This window comes from Microtus oregoni, unplaced genomic scaffold (assembly GCF_018167655.1).
Source record: "Microtus oregoni isolate MIOR12 unplaced genomic scaffold, Mior012 000021F_ref0000039, whole genome shotgun sequence".
NCBI classification, from domain to species: Eukaryota; Metazoa; Chordata; class Mammalia; order Rodentia; family Cricetidae; genus Microtus; species Microtus oregoni.
In genome coordinates this window covers 10501857-10521596 of record NW_024543080.1, presented here as the reverse complement: position 1 = coordinate 10521596, position 19740 = coordinate 10501857, and the positions used below count along the sequence as shown (strand labels likewise).

Sequence of the window (19740 nt, the reverse complement as noted above, 5' to 3'; positions counted from 1 at the left end):
CTGGATTGTTAGGCAGGAGGAAGAGCAAGTGCGCCACCAGACCTGGCTTGAGTTTCTGAAATCTCAAAGCTCACCCCCAATGACACATTTCCTGCAACAAATCCATACCGACTCTAACAAAGACACAAATTATAAACCTTTCAAATAATACCAGTCTCTAGGAGCAAATTGGGGCCATTTCATTCAAACCACCACAAAGTTAAGTTTTTGGACATCTTGTTTGGGAAAAGTAAACAAAAACAAACACCCCCACAAACAAATGCTGAGTATTGTCAAAACAATATAGACACTGTGTGGATTTTTGAAGGACCTTCTGGTCATCATTTAATTATGATCTGGAATTAAGCCTGGAAAATAATGGAGGATAACATGTAACTTATGGACATTTTTTTAAAGATTTATTTTTATGTGCATGAGTATGTTTTCTGGCATGTATGTGTGCATGCAGTGCCTGAGGGAGTCAGAAGAGGGCATCAGATGCTTTGGAGTTACTGATGATTGTTAGCAGCCTGTGGGTGTTGGAGGTAAAACTCAGATATTCTACAAGAATAAAAAGTGCTCATAAGCATGGAGACATGCTTATCTCTTTAGCATTGCAGAAGTATTGTTTAAGAGGCACTAATATAGTTTGATCGTTACTTTTTCCTAGTTTCTTGCACTGTGACCAAAAATATTTCTAGCATATGGTCAATCCTTAAAACTTTGTAAATAATGTTGTGGTTTGATGAGTCAAAGAGAGAGAAGTGGCCTTGTCACAGAATGAAGGAGCTCCCGTCACAGCCTCCCCTGCTGTGATGCACTGGAGGAGGTCCATGTGTCAGTCCTCCCCACTTCAGCTACTCCCTTTTCTTCTTCTTTCCAGATTTAGTAAATCTCTGGCAGCAAAAGAGGCAACACTTTGTGATGACGAACATCACAGTCAGCACACAGGCAAGCAGGAATCCAAGCACGTCCAGCGAGTGGTACTGGTACCAGGTGAGGTCATGCGCTGCCACACGAAGGTGCTTGGCTCCCTTGTGGCGCATGACAAACTCGATCCAGAAGACGGCTCTGTCCAGGGGCTTCACGGGCTGGTCGTGGTGGATTCTCGATAGCCGCATGGCGTTCTCCTTATAGCTACAGACAGATGGAAAGCAGAAGCACAAAAACATCAACATTGAATGTTAATTAATTTACTGAAGAGCATTAGGCCCGTAAAAGATTCGAGAAAGCATAATGAGATTGAATATTGTCCTACAAGAGCAGAAGGAGAGGTATGGCTTGGTGTAGGGCATGTTTGAAAGTTAGCCTGCAAATTGGTATTCTCTGAGAAGTACTTTTCAAAAATGAAATGGAAACTAATTTTGAGAACTAAATCTTTTCAGGACATTAAATGTTATTAAGCCATTGAACCGCTCGAAGTGTTATCGTTGAAAGCAGAATGAACGGATGCTTTTGAGGACAGATTGTGCCATGAAATTCTTTAAAATCTCACCAAAAAATCCTTATCACTTATTAAAAACTGATTAATGATGAGAAAAATACATGTTTTTCAAAAGATGATATAAATATTGAGGATATAGCTCATTGATAGCTTCCCTGTAATACCAACATCCTGAATTCAACACAAACACAATACCCAAATATTGCTTGCCAGGCATGCAGAGAAAAGTCTGGTTCTTTTTAAAAGCACATTTATATGTGGTATGTGTGTGCCTACATGTACACTCATGTACACGGTACACGTGTGGAGGTGACAGAACTACTTGTAGGAGTCAGTTCACTTCCTCCACTACATGAATTCTAGAGCTTGAACTCATGCGGCTAGGACTGGTGTAAAGAACTGTTCCCCAATCATCCACATGTTCATGTCAGAAAGTGGAAATCTTACTGAGATTGGTTAGGGTGTAATATGGTATGGCTACTATGAAAAAAAAAATCCACAGATTTTCTAAATATACTGAAAACAGAAATACCCAGGTTTTAACTTTCCTACTAGTAGGAGTCTATTTAAAGCAATAGTAAATAATCTATCAAATAGATACCTGCATGTCCATGGTTATTGCTGCACTAGCCATAATAGCTAAGTGAATTGACTGAAGTGCCCATTGTGGGATGATGGCTTAACAAGTGATATAAAAATACTGAATATGTTTTATATTATATAATAACAAAGATATATATTATTCAGCCATTACAAAGAAGACATTTGCAGTTACAAGATGCAATTGGAGGATGTTTTATTAAGTCATGTAATCCAGATCCTAAGAGAAAACATTGCACATTCTGACCACTGTGTGGAAAATACTAGAGCTGACTTCATAGAAGTAGAGAGTAGAGCAGCGGTAACTGGAGTCTGGGAAGTGAGGGAGGGAATAGGGCGAGAGAGAGGTCAGCTCACAGATACGTCCTACCACTGGATAGCAGGATAGTGCACTATAGCAGAGGCAGCGACTGTGAGCTACAATATACAAGTTTAATAAGAAGTGGAAGGGGAACATTGAACAAATGAGATACTAAAGGTTTAAGGAGATGGAAATGTGAGTATCCTGATTATGCTTTATATATTTTATGCATGTATGTATGCATGCATAATTAGCTACTCTTGAATAAATGTGGATTATTTAACAATAGGAGTTTTGGAAACTATAGGCATTGAATTGATACATTTTCTATCTTTCAGATTCAATATGCTGTTTGTTGATTTGATCATCTTTGAGGCATTTGTGTCATTTCATTTAGCAAGAGAAAAAGGGTCCCAGTGCCAAATTCTTGTAAACTAAGTTCTTGTACAGTAAGTCTTGGTTTACAATAAAAGTTCATTTAACAGTGGTTAACAGTTTTTCTTCAAAATTAGAATAAATATTAGATGAAATCAACAGTTATTATTGAGGAAATTTATCTTAAACACTATGAATTAAAAAATCAGTATACTCACGAAGGGTCATTAGTGACTGTCTTCACTGCACGGAGAAAATCTGTGCTGGACATTGTGAGAAAGTCCAGTCGAACCCCTGCTCCTTTGGCCTTCATGTGAACAATATTGTCAAACTGGTCTCCAAACAAAGGAATGCCAACCACAGGGATCCCATGGTAGATCGCCTCATAGATGCCATTAGTGCCACCATGAGTAATAAAAGCTCTGGTTTTAGGATGACCTAGCAAGGAGAGAAATTAAGGGCAAGTATTAATTATAACTCTAGAAAAAAAAGCGAGTCAGGGAAAAAGGCACAGAAAAGGCAAAAATTCTCTACACAACATTATCATAACCATGGGACTGTACTGAATTCCTTTTACGTCTTAGCACAAGGAGCATAGCAGCTCCACAGCGATTCAGTGAAAGCACAGAGAAGAGGCAGAGTGTGAAAAATAGAAAGATTTTGTGTAATGGACGAAAACGGCAGAGCTCCAACCAAGTGGAGCAAACAGCATGTGCAAGCACAGTCAGTGGTTCAGGAGAGAATGTTCTAAAGTAACAGAGAAGCCACTGCTCTGGACAGGTTGGCTCCACATAGTAGGGGTTGGGTGTTCATTTTGATGGAATCAGACTGAGGGCAGTCAATACTTCATCATGTGTAGGACCATTTCATTGTGGGGTCTTCAGGGGAGCAGAGTAAATGAAGAGCCATTAATGAAAGAATACCATTCCCACTGACATTAAAAATTGGCCTACAGTAGGGGAACAGGGAGATGTAAGTTGATAGAAATAAGAAATGGAGGGAAAAAGTGATTTAAATGTATCTGAAAAGTAATTACAGTGAGGTAAAAATGGATCCTCCTATCTCGAATGGTACTGTCTGTCCAGCATATTCACATTAGTTCTTCATCTGTTTTCTCCAGGACTAGATCACAGTTGTCATAAATGCATTAGTGTTGACTCCCCTCTCCTGAGCAGTCAATCCTATATCTCAGGTGTCTCCTGATGCTTACCGAGAAGGTCATTCTGGGGAATCCATTTGTACAGCCGAGTGTTGGAGCCCAAGGTGTCTGGCTTCTTGCCTTCAAATCGCCAAAGAACCTGTTAAGATGAAGCTAGCTTCTTATTACTTAGGTCAAATGTCAAGTTCCTCCTGCTAGATTTCTGGAGATATTAAGAATCAATGGAGATAAACGCCAGTCCCTAAGGGCCAGGCAGTGAGGATGGATGATGGGAACCGTGAAGAACTGCTACAGCAAGGATGCAAGTTTTCCTCACTGTCCTCTAGTTAGTCTCGTGCTTATCCGAGTTTCAGCCTGGCACCTTAATGTTTGGTCAACAGCAGCTTAGGGAAAGTTAGTCCCAGTAATGTTAAGCAGAAGGAGTTAAGAACAGTGTGAATGTAATTCCTTCGAAGTTACAAATATATACCAGGTTTTGTTTTTTTTTTCAGCATATATTTATAACTTTTATTTTCCAATTTCATTATAAGTATTTGTCCTTGGTATTTGATTTAGTTCATATATAATCACTTTTGTCATCAGTATTTTACTAGATTAGACCCTTGTATTGTGGCATATGGTCACTTCAAGAGTAAGTTCCCAAGTTACCCCTTGTTTCAGAATTCATAGACTAAGACCCCAGTTGGAATTGAGGTTGGTAAATCCTGTCCTACATACCTCTTCTTTTTTTTTTTTTTTTTTTTGAATAGCAGAGCAAGTAATACCATGCATAGGCCCATTTTGAAATGTGGATGATGGAAACTGCAGTTGGTTTTTAAAACACATAAAAAACATTATCTAAATAAAAAAAAAAAGTGGTTGATCATATTTGGCCGAGATTACAAAGGATGATTTAATACCCATTCCAGTTTTTAAACATATATTTTGTATTTTGTTTATTTAAAGAAGTTTTTCCCCATATAATATATTCTGTTTATGGTTTCTTCTCCTCTAAACCCTCCCCTGATTGTCATCTCCCCTCCTATTCAAATCCATACTTTCTTTCTCTCTGTTTTTAGGAAAGAAACAATCATCTAAACCAATGCTTCTCAACCCTTGGGTTTTTGACCCCTTTGGGGATTGAATGACCCTTTCACAGAGGTTGCCTAAGACCATCAGGAATATTACATATTTACTTAAAATTCATAACATTAGCAAAATTACAGTTATGGAGTAGTAGCAAAAGCAATTATATGGTTGGGGGTCACCACCACATAAGTAACTGTATTAAAGCACTAGGAAGGTTGAGAACCACTGATATATATAAATATATATATATATCATATACATACATATATGATAAAAGAAAAGTAAATCTAGAATAGCAGAAATCTCATTTTAAAAATAAGGAATTATTTTCATTCATTTGTAAGTTTGTGTCATGTTAAAGTAATCTTTTGCCTTCTTCCCTTTTTTGTATTAGGTTATAAAGCTTATAAAAAGTAAATTTTGGCAAATTCAGTATTCACTGAATTGTCCTCCCAGTACTATCCTGTATCTCTGTATTTCCTTTGTATCTTTGCTCCTCCTATCTAACTTTTCTAAGCCATATACCCCTACCTACCCTGGAATGTATGAACTCACTGTGGCTAAACCATGAGAGAATTTACCCCAAAATATATCTTACAAGACAAACTATTAGCATTTGTCCCCTATTTCTGTGTCACAGGTGACTTCAGACATGAGGTATAGCTAACACATCACCTTTAGTTTCCCGTAGGAGATTTCTGCAATCACACATGAACAGGATGTGACCGTCGTAGTGAGAATGAGTCTCTGAGGCACTGTATCTCACCTTCTGTGGGATCTGCGCGAGGCCTGCTGCAATCACGTTGGCTCTTTCTTCTGTTAGGTCACCCACCATGGACCCCAGGGAAAACACCACAACACCATGTTCTCCGGAAGACTGGACGAAGTCTTCTATTTCCTGTTGATGAAATATCAGCCCATCATAAAAAAAAAACAGCAACACCAAACAACCTGCATCAAAACTGACACCAACATCTACAGGAAGAAACTGAGCAGCGTTGGACATGATTAGACTACTGGGTGTTTTAAAACTATTCACATCCACATATAAGATGTAGAGCTGGTAGCCATTTAAAAGGTTACAGTTCTGTATTACACATATGTACATGCTCAAACAGCCTTAGAACACAGTCATCTTTTTTCATTATAATATTAAAAAATAAATTTGTAATAAAATAAATCCAAAGTTCTTTTTTCCTTTTCCTAATTTACTGTAACTTATGTTTATGTTCTCATAATTTTGACTAGTCTAGTTACGATAATGATCCCTATGGTATTTTCATATTATTTTACTTTTTTTGTGATAGCATTATGGTTCTTATAGGCTATATCATGTGTCCTTATTCCCTATATTTTAAGGCTTAGCTATATGTTTTTGTATGGATATACTGTTATTGTTAACTAAAATCTATTAGTTGGTCCCTAGGTTGCTGCTTCGTATATAATAACCCTTCCACAGCTATCTTCTTGAGATACAACAATCACTTCTCTTACATGAATACTCAGAAGTGGTGCACAAAATCTATTTCTAATTCATTCAAAACTTCATTTGCTTTTAGTATTGGTTGTATTTTAATAGAGATTAGATAGTTTTTTTTGGAAAGGAAAGATATTTTCTATTCTTGGATCATCAAAGAAAAGATTTATAATGTGCAACATGAGTTTTTTTTTTCCTTTCTTTTTAAAATTTCTTTTTTTTTATAAAGAAAACAAGCTATCCTTTTTCATTTTACAAAACGTTACCAGTTCCCTCTCCCTTCCCTCCTCCTATTCTCTTCACCTACCTGCCCCGCCCCCATCCACTCCTCAGAGAGGGAGAACTGAATCATCTACTGATGCTAGTGAGGATAGGTCTTGTATTTTAATGACCTTACCCTCCTTTTAAACTTTAATTAGAATGCAGAGGGATAAAGAAGACAAGTTTCCTAGATATCTCAGTTTTAATGGATGGGCAGAATCTTATTATAGTTGTAGGTTCTTTGATGAAAAAGAACCTTCTTGGTTTGAGGTCTTAGTTGTTCCCTCCCTTAACCCTGGGAAGGAACTGACTCTGTCCCCTACTTTTCCTATGGGATATTTGTCAAGAATTGTCTGAATGTCATTCTAGCATGGGATCCCCTAGCTCTTGCCTTACAGATTCCATACAAGAACAATTGTACCTTCTTCAGTGAGCTTTACTATAACAAAATCCAATTTGTAGCCAAAATTGTCCTAGATATCTTGCCACAAGTACATGCTCATTTTTGGAACTTGCTTTCAAGGTACTGTTTTCACTTTTCTTTTAATACAACAATGGACACAATTTACCATTTCTAACCAGAATATTTCTCCTCCTAATTGTTCTTTGTCTTAGCTAAGGATTCTATTGCTGTGAAAAGACACCATGGCCATGGTTACTCTTTAAAAAAAAAAAAAAAACATTTAATTGGCTGGCTTAAAGTTTAGAGGTTTGGTGTAGGGGGCCCTTCTGTTTGTATGTTGCTTTGATTGCTTAATCAATAAAGAAACTGCTTGATAGGCCTGATAGGGCAGAACTTAGGTAGATGGAGAAGACAGAACTGAATTCTGGGAAGAAGAAAGCAGAGAGAGAGAGAGTGAGAGAGAGAGAGAGAGAGAGAGAGAGAACTGCCATGGAGATGCCAGGTCAGACATGCTAAATCTTTCCCAGTAAGTTACAGCCTCATGGTAAACACAGATTAATAGAAATGGGTTATATCAAGGTGTGAGAGTTACGTAATAGGAGGCTAGAGCTAATTGTCAAGCAATGTTTTATTTTTTTTTTTTTTGGATTTTAATTTATTTATTTATTAAGGATTTCTGCCTCATCCCCATAACCGCTTCCCATTTCCCTCCCCCTCCCCCGATCAAGTCCCCCCCCCCTCATCTGCTCGAAGAGCAATCAGGGTTCCCTGGCCTGTGGGAAGCCCAAGGACTGCCCACCTCTATCCAGGTCTCGTAAGGTGAGCATTCAAACTGCCTAGGCTCCCACAAAGCCAGTACGTGCAGTAGGATCAAAAACCCACTGCAATTGTTCTTGAATTCTCAGTATTCCTCATTGTCCGCTATGTTCAGCTAGTCCGGATTTATCCCATGCTTTTTCAGACCTAGGCCAGCTGGCCTTGGTGAGATCCCAATAGAACATCCCCATTGTCTTAGTGTGTGGGTGCACCCCTCGTGGTCCTGAGTTCCTTGCTCGTGCTCCGTCTCCTTCTGCTCCTGATTTGGACCTTGAGATTTCTGTCCGGTGCTCCCGTGTGGGTCTCTGTCTCTGTCTCCTTTCATCGCCTGATGAAGGTTAATCTTCCTGAGGATGCCTATGTGTTTGTCTTTGGATTCACCTTATTTAGCTTCTCTAGGAACATGAATTATAGGCTCAATGTCCTTTATTTATGGCTAGAAACCAAATATGAGTGAGTACATCCCATGTTCCTCTTTTTGGGTCTGGCTTACCTCACTCAGGATAGTGTTTTCTATTTCCATCCATTTGTATGCAAAATTCAAGAAGTCCTTGTTTTTTACTGCTGAGTAATACTCTAATATGTATATATTCCATACTTTCTTCATCCATTCTTCCGTTGAAGGGCATCTAGGTTGTTTCCAGGTTCTGGCTATTACAAACAATGCTGCCATGAACATAGTTGAGCATATACTTTTGTTGTATGATAGGGCCTCTCTTGGGTATATTCCCAAGAGTGGTATTGCTGGATCCAGGGGTAGGTTGATCCCGACTTTCCTGAGAAACCGAAACACTGCTTTCCAGAGTGGTTGCACAAGTTTGCATTCCCACCAGCAATGGGTGAGTGTACCCCTTTCTCCACAACCTCTCCAGCAAAGGCTATCATTGGTGTTTTTTATTTTAGCCATTCTGACAGGTGTAAGGTGGTATCTTAAAGTTGTCTTGATTTGCATTTCCCTGATCGCTAAGGAAGTTGAGCATGACCTTAAGTGTCTTTTGGCCATTTGAAGTTCTTCTGTTGAGAATTCTCTGTTCAGATCAGTGCCCCATTTTATAATTGGGTTGATTAGCCTTTTACGGTCTAGTTTCTTGAGTTCTTTATATATTTTGGAGATCAAACCTTTGTCAGTTGCAGGGTTGGTGAAGATCTTCTCCCAGTCAGTGGGTTGTCTTTTTGTCTTAGTGACAGTGTCCTTTGCTTTACAGAAGCTTCTCAGCCTCAGGGAGTCCCATTTATTCAATGATGCCCTTAGTGTCTGTGCTGCTGGGGTTATACATAGGAAGTGGTCTCCTGTGCCCATGTGCTGTAGAGTACTTCCCACTTTCTCTTCTATCAGGTTCAGTGTGTTCGGACTGATATTGAGGTCTTTAATCCATTTGGATTTGAGTTTTGTGCATGGTGATAGATATGGATCTATTTTCATTCTTCTACAGATTGACATCCAGTTTTGCCAGCACCATTTGTTGAAGATGCTCTCTTTTTTCCATTGTATACTTTTAGCTCCTTTATCGAAGATCAGGTGTTCATAGGTTTGTGGGTTAATGTCAGGGTCTTCTATTCGATTCCATTGGTCGACTTCTCTGTTTTTATGCCAATACCAAGCTTTTTTCAATACTGTAGCTCTGTAATAGAGTTTGAAGTCAGGGATGGTAATGCCTCCAGACAAACCTTTATTGTATAAGATTGTTTTGGCTATCCTGGGTTTTTTGTTTTTCCATATAAAGTTGATTATTGTCTTCTCCAGATCTGTGAAGAATTTTGATGGGATTTTGATGGGGATTGCATTGAATCTATAGATTGCTTTTGGTAGAATTGCCATTTTTACTATGTTGGTCCTCCCAATCCAAGAGCAAGGGAGGTCTTTCCATTTTCTGGTGTCTTCTTCAATTTCTTTCTTCAAAGACTTATAGTTCTTGTCAAGTAGATCTTTCACTTCCTTGGTCAGGGTTACCCCAAGGTATTTTATGCTATTTGTGGCTATCGTGAAAGGTGATGCTTCTCTGATTTCCCTCTCTGCTTCCTTATCCTTGGTGTATAGGAAGGCAACTGATTTTTTGGAGTTGATCTTGTATCCTGCCACGTTACTAAAGCTGTTTATCAGCTGTAGGAGTTCTTTGGTAGAATTTTTGGGGTCGCTTATGTACACTATCATATCATCTGCAAATAACGAAAGCTTAACTTCTTCCTTTCCAATACGAATCCCCTTGATCTCCTTATGTTGTCTTATTGCTATTGCTAGAATTTCAAGCACTATATTGAAGAGGTATGGCGAGAGTGGACATCCTTGTCGTGTTCCTGACTTTAGTGGGATGGCTTTGAGTTTTTCTCCGTTTAATTTAATGTTAGCTGTTGGCTTGCTGTAAATAGCTTTTATTATATTTAGGTAGGACCCTTGTATCCCTATTCTCTCCAAGACCTTTATCATAAAGGGGTGTTGAATTTTGTCGAATGCTTTTTCCGCATCTAGTGAAATGATCATATGGTTTTTTTCTTTCAGTTTATTTATATGGTGGATTACATTGATAGATTTTCGTATGTTGAACCAGCCCTGCATCTCTGGGATGAAGCCTACTTGATCATAATGGATAATTTTTCTTATGTGTTCTTGGATTCGGTTTGCCAGTATTTTATTGAAGATTTTTGCGTCGATGTTCATGAGTGAGATCGGTCTGTAATTCTCTTTCTTGGTTGGGTCTTTTTTTGGTTTTGGTATCAGGGTAACTGTAGCTTCATAAAAGGAATTTGGCAATGACTCTTCTGATTCTATATTGTGAAATACCTTAAGGAGTATAGGTATTAATTCTTCCTGGAAGTTCTGGTAGAATTCTGCATTGAAACCATCTGGTCCTGGGCTTTTTTTCGAAGGGAGATTTTTGATAACCATTTCTAATTCTTCGCGAGAAACCGGTCTATTTAGATCATTCACCTGGTCTTGGTTTAGCTTTGGTATATGATACTTATTTAAAAAAATGTCCATTTCTTTTGTATTTTCCAGTTTTGTGGCATACAGGCTTTTGTAGTAAGATCTAATGATTCTCTGAATTTGCTCTGTGTCTGTGGTTATGTCCCCCTTTTCATTTCTGATCTTATTTATTTGCGTGTTCTCTCTCTGTCGTTTAATTAGTTTGGATAGGGGTTTGTCGATCTTGTTGATTTTCTCCAAGAACCAGCTTTTTGTTTCATTGATTCTTTGGACTGTTTTCTGTGTTTCTATTTTGTTGATTTCAGCCCTCAGTTTTATTATTTCCAGTCTTCTACTTCTCCTGGGCGCGTCTGCTTCTTTTTTTTCTAGAGCTTTCAGGTGTGTTTTTAAGTCCCCAATGTATGCATTCTCCGTTTTCTTTAAGTGGGCACTTAGTGCTATGAACTTTCCTCTTAGCACTGCTTTCATTGTGTCCCATAGGTTTGAGTATCTTGTCCCTTTATTTTCATTAAATTCAAGGAAGACTTTAATTTCTTTCTTGATTTCTTCCTTGACCCAGGTGTGGTTCAGTAGTTGACTGTTCAGTTTCCATGAGTTTGTCGGTTTTTTGGGGGCAGCGTGGTTGTTGCCTTCTAACTTTAATCCGTGATGATCTGATAAGACACAGGTGGACACTGATATTTTTTTGTATCTGTGGAGGTTTCCTTTGTTTCCGAGTATGTGGTCAATTTTTGAGAAGGTTCCATGAGCTGCAGAAAAGAAGGTATATTCTTTCCTATTTGGGTGGAATGTTCTATAGATGTCTGTTAAGTCCATTTGCTTCATTACCTCCAATAATTCTCTTAATTCTCGATTAGGTTTCTGTCTGATTGACCTGTCCCTTGGAGAGAGAGGTGTGTTGAAGTCTCCTACTACTAGTGTGTGTGGTTTGATGTCTGCCTTGAGTTCTAGTAATATTTCTTTTACATAAGTAGGTGCTTTTATATTGGGGGCGTATATATTCAGGATTGAGACGTCCTCCTGATGAATTGTTCCTGTTATGAGTATAAAGTGACCATCTCGGTCTCTTCTGATTGATTTTAGTTTGAAGTCAGTTTTGTTAGAAATTAGTATGGCCACACCTGCTTTTTTCTTAGGACCATTTGCTTGAAACACCTTTTCCCAACCCTTTACTCTGAGTAGGTGCCTGTCTTTGTGGTTGAGATGTGTTTCTTGCAAACAGCAGAATGTTGGATCCTGTTTTCGTATCCAATCTTTTAGCCTGTGCCTTTTTATAGGTGAATTGAGCCCATTAATGTTAAGTGATATTAATGACCAGTGGTTGTTTACTCCGGTTATTCTTATTGCTTTTGGTAGTAGGGATTGTGTGTCTCCTTTCTTTGAGATGTGCTCGTGAAGGGTCATTAGATGCCTGGGTTATTGTAGGCAGTGTTGGCAGTGTTGGATTCCTTGGGTTGCGATTTTCCTTCTATTACTTTCTGTAGGGCTGGATTTGTGGCTACGTATTGTTTAAATTTGTTCTTATCCTGGAATGTCTTGTTTTCTCCGTTGATAGTGAACGATAGCTTGGCTGGGTATAGTAGTTTGGGTTTGCATCCATGGTCTCTTAGCTTCTGCAGAACCTCTATCCAGGACCTCTGGCTTTCATAGTTTCCATCGAGAAGTCAGGTGTAAGTCTGATCGGTTTACCTTTATAAGTTACTTGCCCTTTTTCTTTTGCAGCTCTTAATATTCTTTCTTTAACCTGTATATTTTGTGTTTTGATTATTATATGGCGAGGAGATGTTTTTCTTTGATCCAGTCTGTTTGGTGTTCTGTATGCTTCTTGAATATTTAAATGAATATCTTTCTTTAAGTTGGGAAAGTTTTCTTCCATAATTTTGTTGAAAATATTTTCTGAGCCTTTGAGCTGTGACTCTTCTCCTTCTTCTATTCCTATTATTCTTAGGTTTGGTTTTTTTATTGTGTCCCATAGTTCCTGAATGTTTTGTGTTGAGAATTTGTTGGCTTTGCTGTTTTCTTTGATCTGTTCGTTTATTTTCTCTATGGTGTCCTCAGCATCTGAGAGTCTTTCTTCTAGCTCTTGTATTCTATTGATTATGCTTGTTTCTGTAGACTCTGCTCGTTGGCCTAGATTTTCCATATCCAGCTGGTCCTCAGTTTGTATTTTCTTCTTTGCCTTCATTTCAGTTTTCAATTCTTGAACTGTTTCCATTACCTGTTTGATGGTTTTTTCTTGGTTTCCCAGGGTATCTTGTACGTATTTACTCATTTCTTCAAACTTTTTGTTATACTTCTCATCCATTTCTATAAGGGCATTTTTTACATGTTGTTTAAGGGACTCTATTATCTTCATAAAGTCGATTTTTTCCACTTCTTCTGTGTTAGGTTGTTCAAATACTTCTGTTGTAAGATCATTGGGTTCTGATGTTTTCATGTTGTTTTTCGGATTATTGGGTGAGTTCTTGCCTTGGCGCCTGCCCATCTCCTCCTATTGATCCTATCCAATGGATCCTTTAGAAACCGGATCAGGTTTCCCTGCTGGCCAAGGGCTCCGCTTACAAAATGCCCTCACTCTCTTTCGTGGTTCCTGCTGCAGGCCAAGAACCCTCTCACCCCTCCGAAGGATCTTCAGGACAGGACCAGGCTCCCCTTGTGCCAGTGACCTGGCCAACCAAAGGCCTACCTCTTTGATTCAATTGTAGTAGGGCGATCTGCTCTCCTTATTGCACGCCTGTCCCAGCCGCTTGGGTCTCTCCACCGCTGCGCCGCGTCTGGCGGTCTGGCGCCGCCCCCCGCTGCGCCTCTGTGCGTCTGGCGCTGCCTCCGCTGTGCCTCTGTCTCAAGCAATGTTTTAATACAGTTTCTGTGTGATTATTTCAGGTATAAACTAGCTGGGTAGCTGGGACAAACAAAGGGACCTCTCTCCTTGCAACAGAAGTTTAGTCCATTATCATCATGGTGGGAAGCATGGCAGCATGCAGGCAGGCATGGTGGTAGAGAAGGAGCTGAGAATTCTATATCTTTATCCACTGGCAATAGGAAATGAACTGAGATCTTGGGCATGGCTTGGACATATATGAGACCTCACAGGCTGCCTTCACAGTGACACCTTCCTCCAGTAAGGTTACATCTGCTTCAACAAAGTGATACCTCCCAGTAGTGACACTTCCTATGAGCTTATGGGAGCTGGTTACATTTAAACTACTTACTACATTCTCTGATCTTTATTTCAGAAATATTTTATACATATGAATATGATGTCAGGCATGGTGGCACAAACCTTTAATTTCAGCACTTGGCAAATAGAGACAGATGGGTGTCTAAGAGTTTGAGGTCAGCCTGGTCTATCGAGTGACTTCCTAGACAACCATGTTATATTTTGTTGTTGTTTGTTTTGTTTTTTGAGACAGGGATTCTCTGTGTAGCTTCAGCTGTCTTGGAACTTGATATGTAGACCAGGCCGGACTCAAATTCACAGAAATCCACCTGCGTCTGCCTCCCGAGTGCTGATACTAAAGGCATGTGTCACCACCACTTGGTTTTACAAAATGTTTTAGAATGTGTATTTTAATGATTTTCATTAATATAATTTAATTACTTTATTACATTTATTGTGTATATGAGATCTGAAGACATTTTTTTTGAGACTTACCTCTCTCCTTTTGTCATTTGTGTCTCAGGACCTAACATAGATTTATAGGCTTTGTTGCAAGGGCCTTTAAGCCCCAACCACCTATGGGGCCTGCATTTTATATCCTTGATGCCTTTTTGTCAATCTATTCTTTCAAATGCACAGAAAACTTTTAGTATCTAATGAGAACAAGCACGTGCTTCAGAGGAATGATTCCCATCCTAAAGGATCAAAACTGTTGAAAATTATTAAAATTCAAAACTATTTTCTATTATTTCAATACAATTTATTGTACAAATTATTCCTAATTATCAGGAGTAAACAGCACTCCCTCCTCTGCTTCCTTCTTTCCTTTCTGCTGTGGCCAGCTCTCCACTACTGAGTCACAGCCTCAGCACACTTTTTAGGTCCTCACTCTGCCTCCCTCCTTCGTCTCTGGATGACAGTGCCATTTCCTTAATGTGAAGCTAGAATCTCTGTACAAGATTTTTTCTTTGGGGTCACCAACCAGTTCCCAAATCATGATACAGAACCTTATTAGTTTTGAATGCTCAGCCTAGCTTAACCAAGTTTCTTTTTTTTTTCTTGAAAAAAAAAATTCCCCCTCCTCCCCGCCTCCCATTTCCCTCCACCTCCTCCCACTCCGCTCCCCCTCCCCTCACTCCTCTTCCCCTCCTTCTCCAGTCTGAAGAGCAGTCAGGGTTCCCTGCCCTGTGGAAAGTCCAAAGTCCTCCCCCCTCCATCCTGAGTTTGGATGTTAACCAAGATTCTGGCTAGCAACTTTTACTTAACCTGTTTCTTGCTATCTACCTTTGCCTTGGAGATTTTTCACCTTTTCTTGTTTTCTTCCTGTTGCTGTGTCTGGCTGGCCTATAGCTGCCTGGCTTTTGGCCCCGTGGGTGTCCCTTATTAACTCCCCCTTCTCTCATTCTTCTCCTCTTAAAGCCTAGATTTCTCCTCCTGATTAGACCAATCAGGTGCCACAGGCAGGGAAGGTCAAACAAACACAACACATCTTTACATAATTAAACAAATGCAGCACAAACAAAAGTAACACACCTTTGCACAGTTAAAACAATGTTCTACACTATAAACAAGTCTCACACATCTTTGCCTAGTTAAAACAGTATTCCTAAACAAATATGTGAACTTATATATTTCATTTATAGTCACTAATTAAGGGAAGATTTATGTGACCAGAGAGATACTGAGTTTTCTTCACTAGGCCAAACTGTGTGCTCTCTCTCTCATCTTTACTTTTACTGCCAGGCAACTTGGCCTTTCCTCATTGTAACATTGTTGCTTGCTTGCTGTCTGTCTTCAGAGTAGAATTGTTGGTGTTTCTGGGTGAGTCTGTGCACACTTTGTGTCTCTGTGTACCCAGCACTTTCCTGTGGGGTGGCCCTGTCACTTATCTGTATGTTCTGCGTGAAACACTGAGGTCGTCTCTGTGTTAAGCAGTACTCTGTCCCTGTCCTTAGATGTCCCACAGGGCTTCAGAAAGGAAGTCCAGACTCTTGTGATGGAATAGTACAGGTGTTTCTACTGGCCGGTTTCTTTATCTAAATTTCTGTGACACTCTGAGTTTGCCACAAACGTTCTGAAGGAATAAAGGATAGTCACTTTTGCTAAATATGCAAGGGAAAGAGAAGAAAGAAAACAGGAATTTATTTTACCTTTGGCAGAGGTTTCGCAGGTCTGCAGTGGAGTCCTCCAACAAAGTCAAAGTTTGGTAAGACAGGGTGAGGAAATTCTAAATCCCAGTAGGTTCGAATGAGCCATATATCTGCCTTCCCCATCATCTCAGAGAGGGTCGTGGGTCGTCCTGAAGAGGAATCAGAAAAGTGAAGGTAGAACAGGTGACAAAATTGTCAGGTGGAGATGGACATGCCATGTAGTCTTCTGAAAATACTTTTGATAATGTAGCCAGAGTTGTTTACAAGTGTGCGTGTGTGTGTGTGCACGTGTGTGGGCATGTGTGTGCGTGCGTGTGTGTGATTTTGGAGAAGATAACACATATGTGTAACAACCTTGGAAATTCATGATTACCAGATATCTAGATATGCCATTTCAATATAATTAATACAATTGTCTATGAATCCCATTTGTAATACTCAGGGAAATGCCCCATTAGAACTGGTTTACCCTATTTTAGATGCTGGAACCTTGATGGTAGTTCTCTAAGGAAATTGAGAATTTTGTGCTATTTTGTTTTGCTTCAACACACATATTCTGATGGAGCACAAGGTGATCCCAGTGTCACTGTGTAGCCAAAGTTGACCTTGAACTCCAGATCCTCTTCCTTCACATCTCAACTGCTGGGATTACAGATGTGTGCTGCCATGCCTAGTGTAAACATTTGTGGGGATTCTGCTTCAGACTTTCATTTTGAGACAGAGTTTCACTGGATTGTCCTGGTTGACTTCCAAGAGAAGTTTGATTACCCCTGTGTCCCTTATTTTTGGTACTACTCTTAAATTATGACTGAATGCATGTATACCTATGTTTGTAAATAATAAACAAAGGTAAGTCATAGATTATGGAATGAGACATCTATTCCCTACTATTTTTCTTTTAAAAGAGAAACCATTTAAAACTCTATAACTAACAATGTCCATGCTCACACTTGAACATTTTAGTATTTTAAAGGTATACTTAATTGCACTTGTGTGTGCATGCACTGTTTATGTGTGTAGAGCTCACAGAGGACATTTGTAGGAAGTAACTTTGTCCTTTCATATCTTATGCCCCATGGATGGGTTTAAGATCTTCAGGTTTTTGGAAAGATGTGCCTTTACCTGGTGAGCCATTTGCTGGCACCATTAAAGGTTTAAAAGAGAAGAATTTTAGATACCTGGTGACTGAACTTGGATTCTCTATAATCCTTCATTCATAAACTTGCTGTGTCTGAGACAGAGATGGTGTGTGTCACAAATGTGAAAAAACTCATTATGTAAAGTCAGAAAGTTTTCAATTTTAAAATAACTACTTATTTTAGAAGTGATAAGTTCTCCATGCTGTATAGGTAACCATAGTAGAAATGTCTGTTAATCTTCAATCTATATGTCTGTTGCTCAAGAGGGCATTGAATGAGTTTAAAATAATTAGTTTAGGGGTCAGCCAGATGGTCCAATGGGTTAAAGCATTTGCTATGCAAGGTGGCAAGCATGCTTCCATCCTGAGAATATGTGTGAGCATGTAAAGAGAATAGATTCCAAGGTGTCCTCAAATTCCACTTGTGTGCCTAGATACACAATCCCCCAGCCAGTGCACAAATAGATAATAATAATAATACTAACGATGGTGATGATGATAAGGATACATTTCACTCAGGCAAAACTGTTCTAAAAAGATGAGATAAAATAGTAAATGCCTATGTACTTGCTTAGAAAGCCCACAAAGCATTGCTTGGTGAGTAGGTACCATTCGAAAGTGTCTTGGCAAGTCATAGACAAAGCTTTCTAATTTACCATTGGGACATAGGCTTTTATACAGTTGTGAATTAGGCAGATAATTTCACAGGTTTTTTTACATTTTTACTGATGACTGTCTATCCTGTTGTTTCAAGTTTACTTCCAATGACACAGAAAATTTTGAATACAACAATCCCAGATGACCATGGCACTTACCCAATACTTCACTGTAAAACTGATTCCACCTCTTCTCGTTAAACATTTGTAGCCAAAAGTCAAAAGAAAGCACATAGATTAGATTTTGTACCCTCTCCATGAATGTCATTCGATCACTCAATTCTGAAAAAGTAACAGGCACATAGGAAGGAGGTAGTGGCAGTCCTCCACTGTACTTTTCGTACTTGAAGCCAGGAAAGAATCGGAGACTGTACACCAGAGGTAACTTAAAAATCTCAGCCAGCAGTTCACCACAGGGTAAGAATGGATCGGCTACTAGGACATCAAAGCTTGAATTCTGTAGTTTTGCCATAAGTTCCTTGTTTAAAACTGCATCTTTGCAGAAATGCTCAAAATATTCTGACTCGAACAAAAACAGTTCTTTCAGCATTAAAAAGTATCCCCAAAATGATTGCTTTGGCAGCTCATAAATGTGTTTATTGAAGGCTTCTTTGAAAAATTCTTGTGCATCAGTCATGGAAAATGATGCAGGATATGTTTCAAATTCAATAGCAGATGTGTTGTCAACTTCATAAGAAAAGTAAACTGAAGGTCTCAGAACAGTCACTTCATGGCCCTTCTTCACAAGCTCTTCTAGGATTATCCTTAGGTTGAGCCAATGGCTGAATTCCACTGGCCACACCAGCACCTTCCCAGCATTGCCAGATCCAAAGAAGCCACTCAGCTGTAGCAGGAGGAGGACTACTGTCATTTTCATAGACATCTTGGTTAAGTTCAGAGTTGCCTTTCAAATGGTGATTTCTCGACTCTTACAGATAAAAAAAAAGAGTAATAATTAGTTAAAGTATAACTTGTATCCACCAAAGCAAATAGAAATGAGATAGTCATAGTCTCTGGATCCAAGTGCAAAAACCAGAAGGCAGATGTGATCATGTGAAATGACTATTGATTCTCAGTGACCCTGAATGAGTAATTTGTCTTTGATATGCTAGAGATTTTAAAACATTTTTCTTAGAACAGTGAAAATAAACTTGTGCTGGCAGTGGTGGCACATGCCTTTAATCCCAGTACTAGGGAAGCAGAGGCAGGCAGATTTCTGAGTTGAATGTCAACCTGGTCTACAAAGGAGTTCCAGGACATCCAGAGCTACATAAGAAATCTGAAATCTAGTTTCAAAAAAAAAAAAAACAGAGAGAGAGAGAGAGAGAGAGAGAGAGAGAGAGAGAGGAAGAGGAAAAGAAAGGAGAGACAGAGACAGAAAGAGAAAGTCAAAATGAACTTGCCAAAAAACATAGGTTGATATAAATCCTGAAATAAAAGACACACTGCTGAGGCAAATTTTCTTTCTTCATAGTTCAGTGACTTTCCCCCATGTGAATGTATATGATGTGTTAATCATGTATCACATAACTCAACAATTTTAGATCTATAGTCCAAAGGTTCACAGCATAATCTCTGAAGTATGAATCAACCACTGTAATAAAGTTTAGAGAAGTACAATATCCCAGAAGTATGTACTATATTTTAACCTTTCCACTTGATTCAGACTTTGCCAACTGCTTATCTACTTATGTTATTATTTTCTTATTTTGAGGATATCATATAAATTGTGTTATAAAATGGGTGTTTCGTGGCTGGCTTTCATATTTCCAAAGTCTTTTTTTATTATTTAAAAATGGATTTTATTGGGGGATAGTTGCAATAAAATAT

The 19740-nt window shown here is 39.0% G+C and overlaps 1 protein-coding gene across 1 annotated transcript; it reads right to left on the bottom strand.

Annotated features, from left to right (window-relative positions):
* LOC121460703 (UDP-glucuronosyltransferase 2B31-like) lies at positions 1–18823 on the bottom strand. Its single transcript, XM_041671153.1, has 6 exons — positions 18070–18823; positions 16117–16265; positions 5693–5824; positions 3910–3997; positions 2918–3137; positions 1–1116 (listed from the first exon to the last, which is right to left on the bottom strand). Exons 1-6 carry the CDS (start codon positions 18791–18793, stop codon positions 837–839), a joined length of 1593 nt encoding a protein of 530 aa, XP_041527087.1. The 5' UTR covers positions 18794–18823; the 3' UTR covers positions 1–836.
* Between the last annotated feature and the right edge of the window lie 917 nt (positions 18824–19740).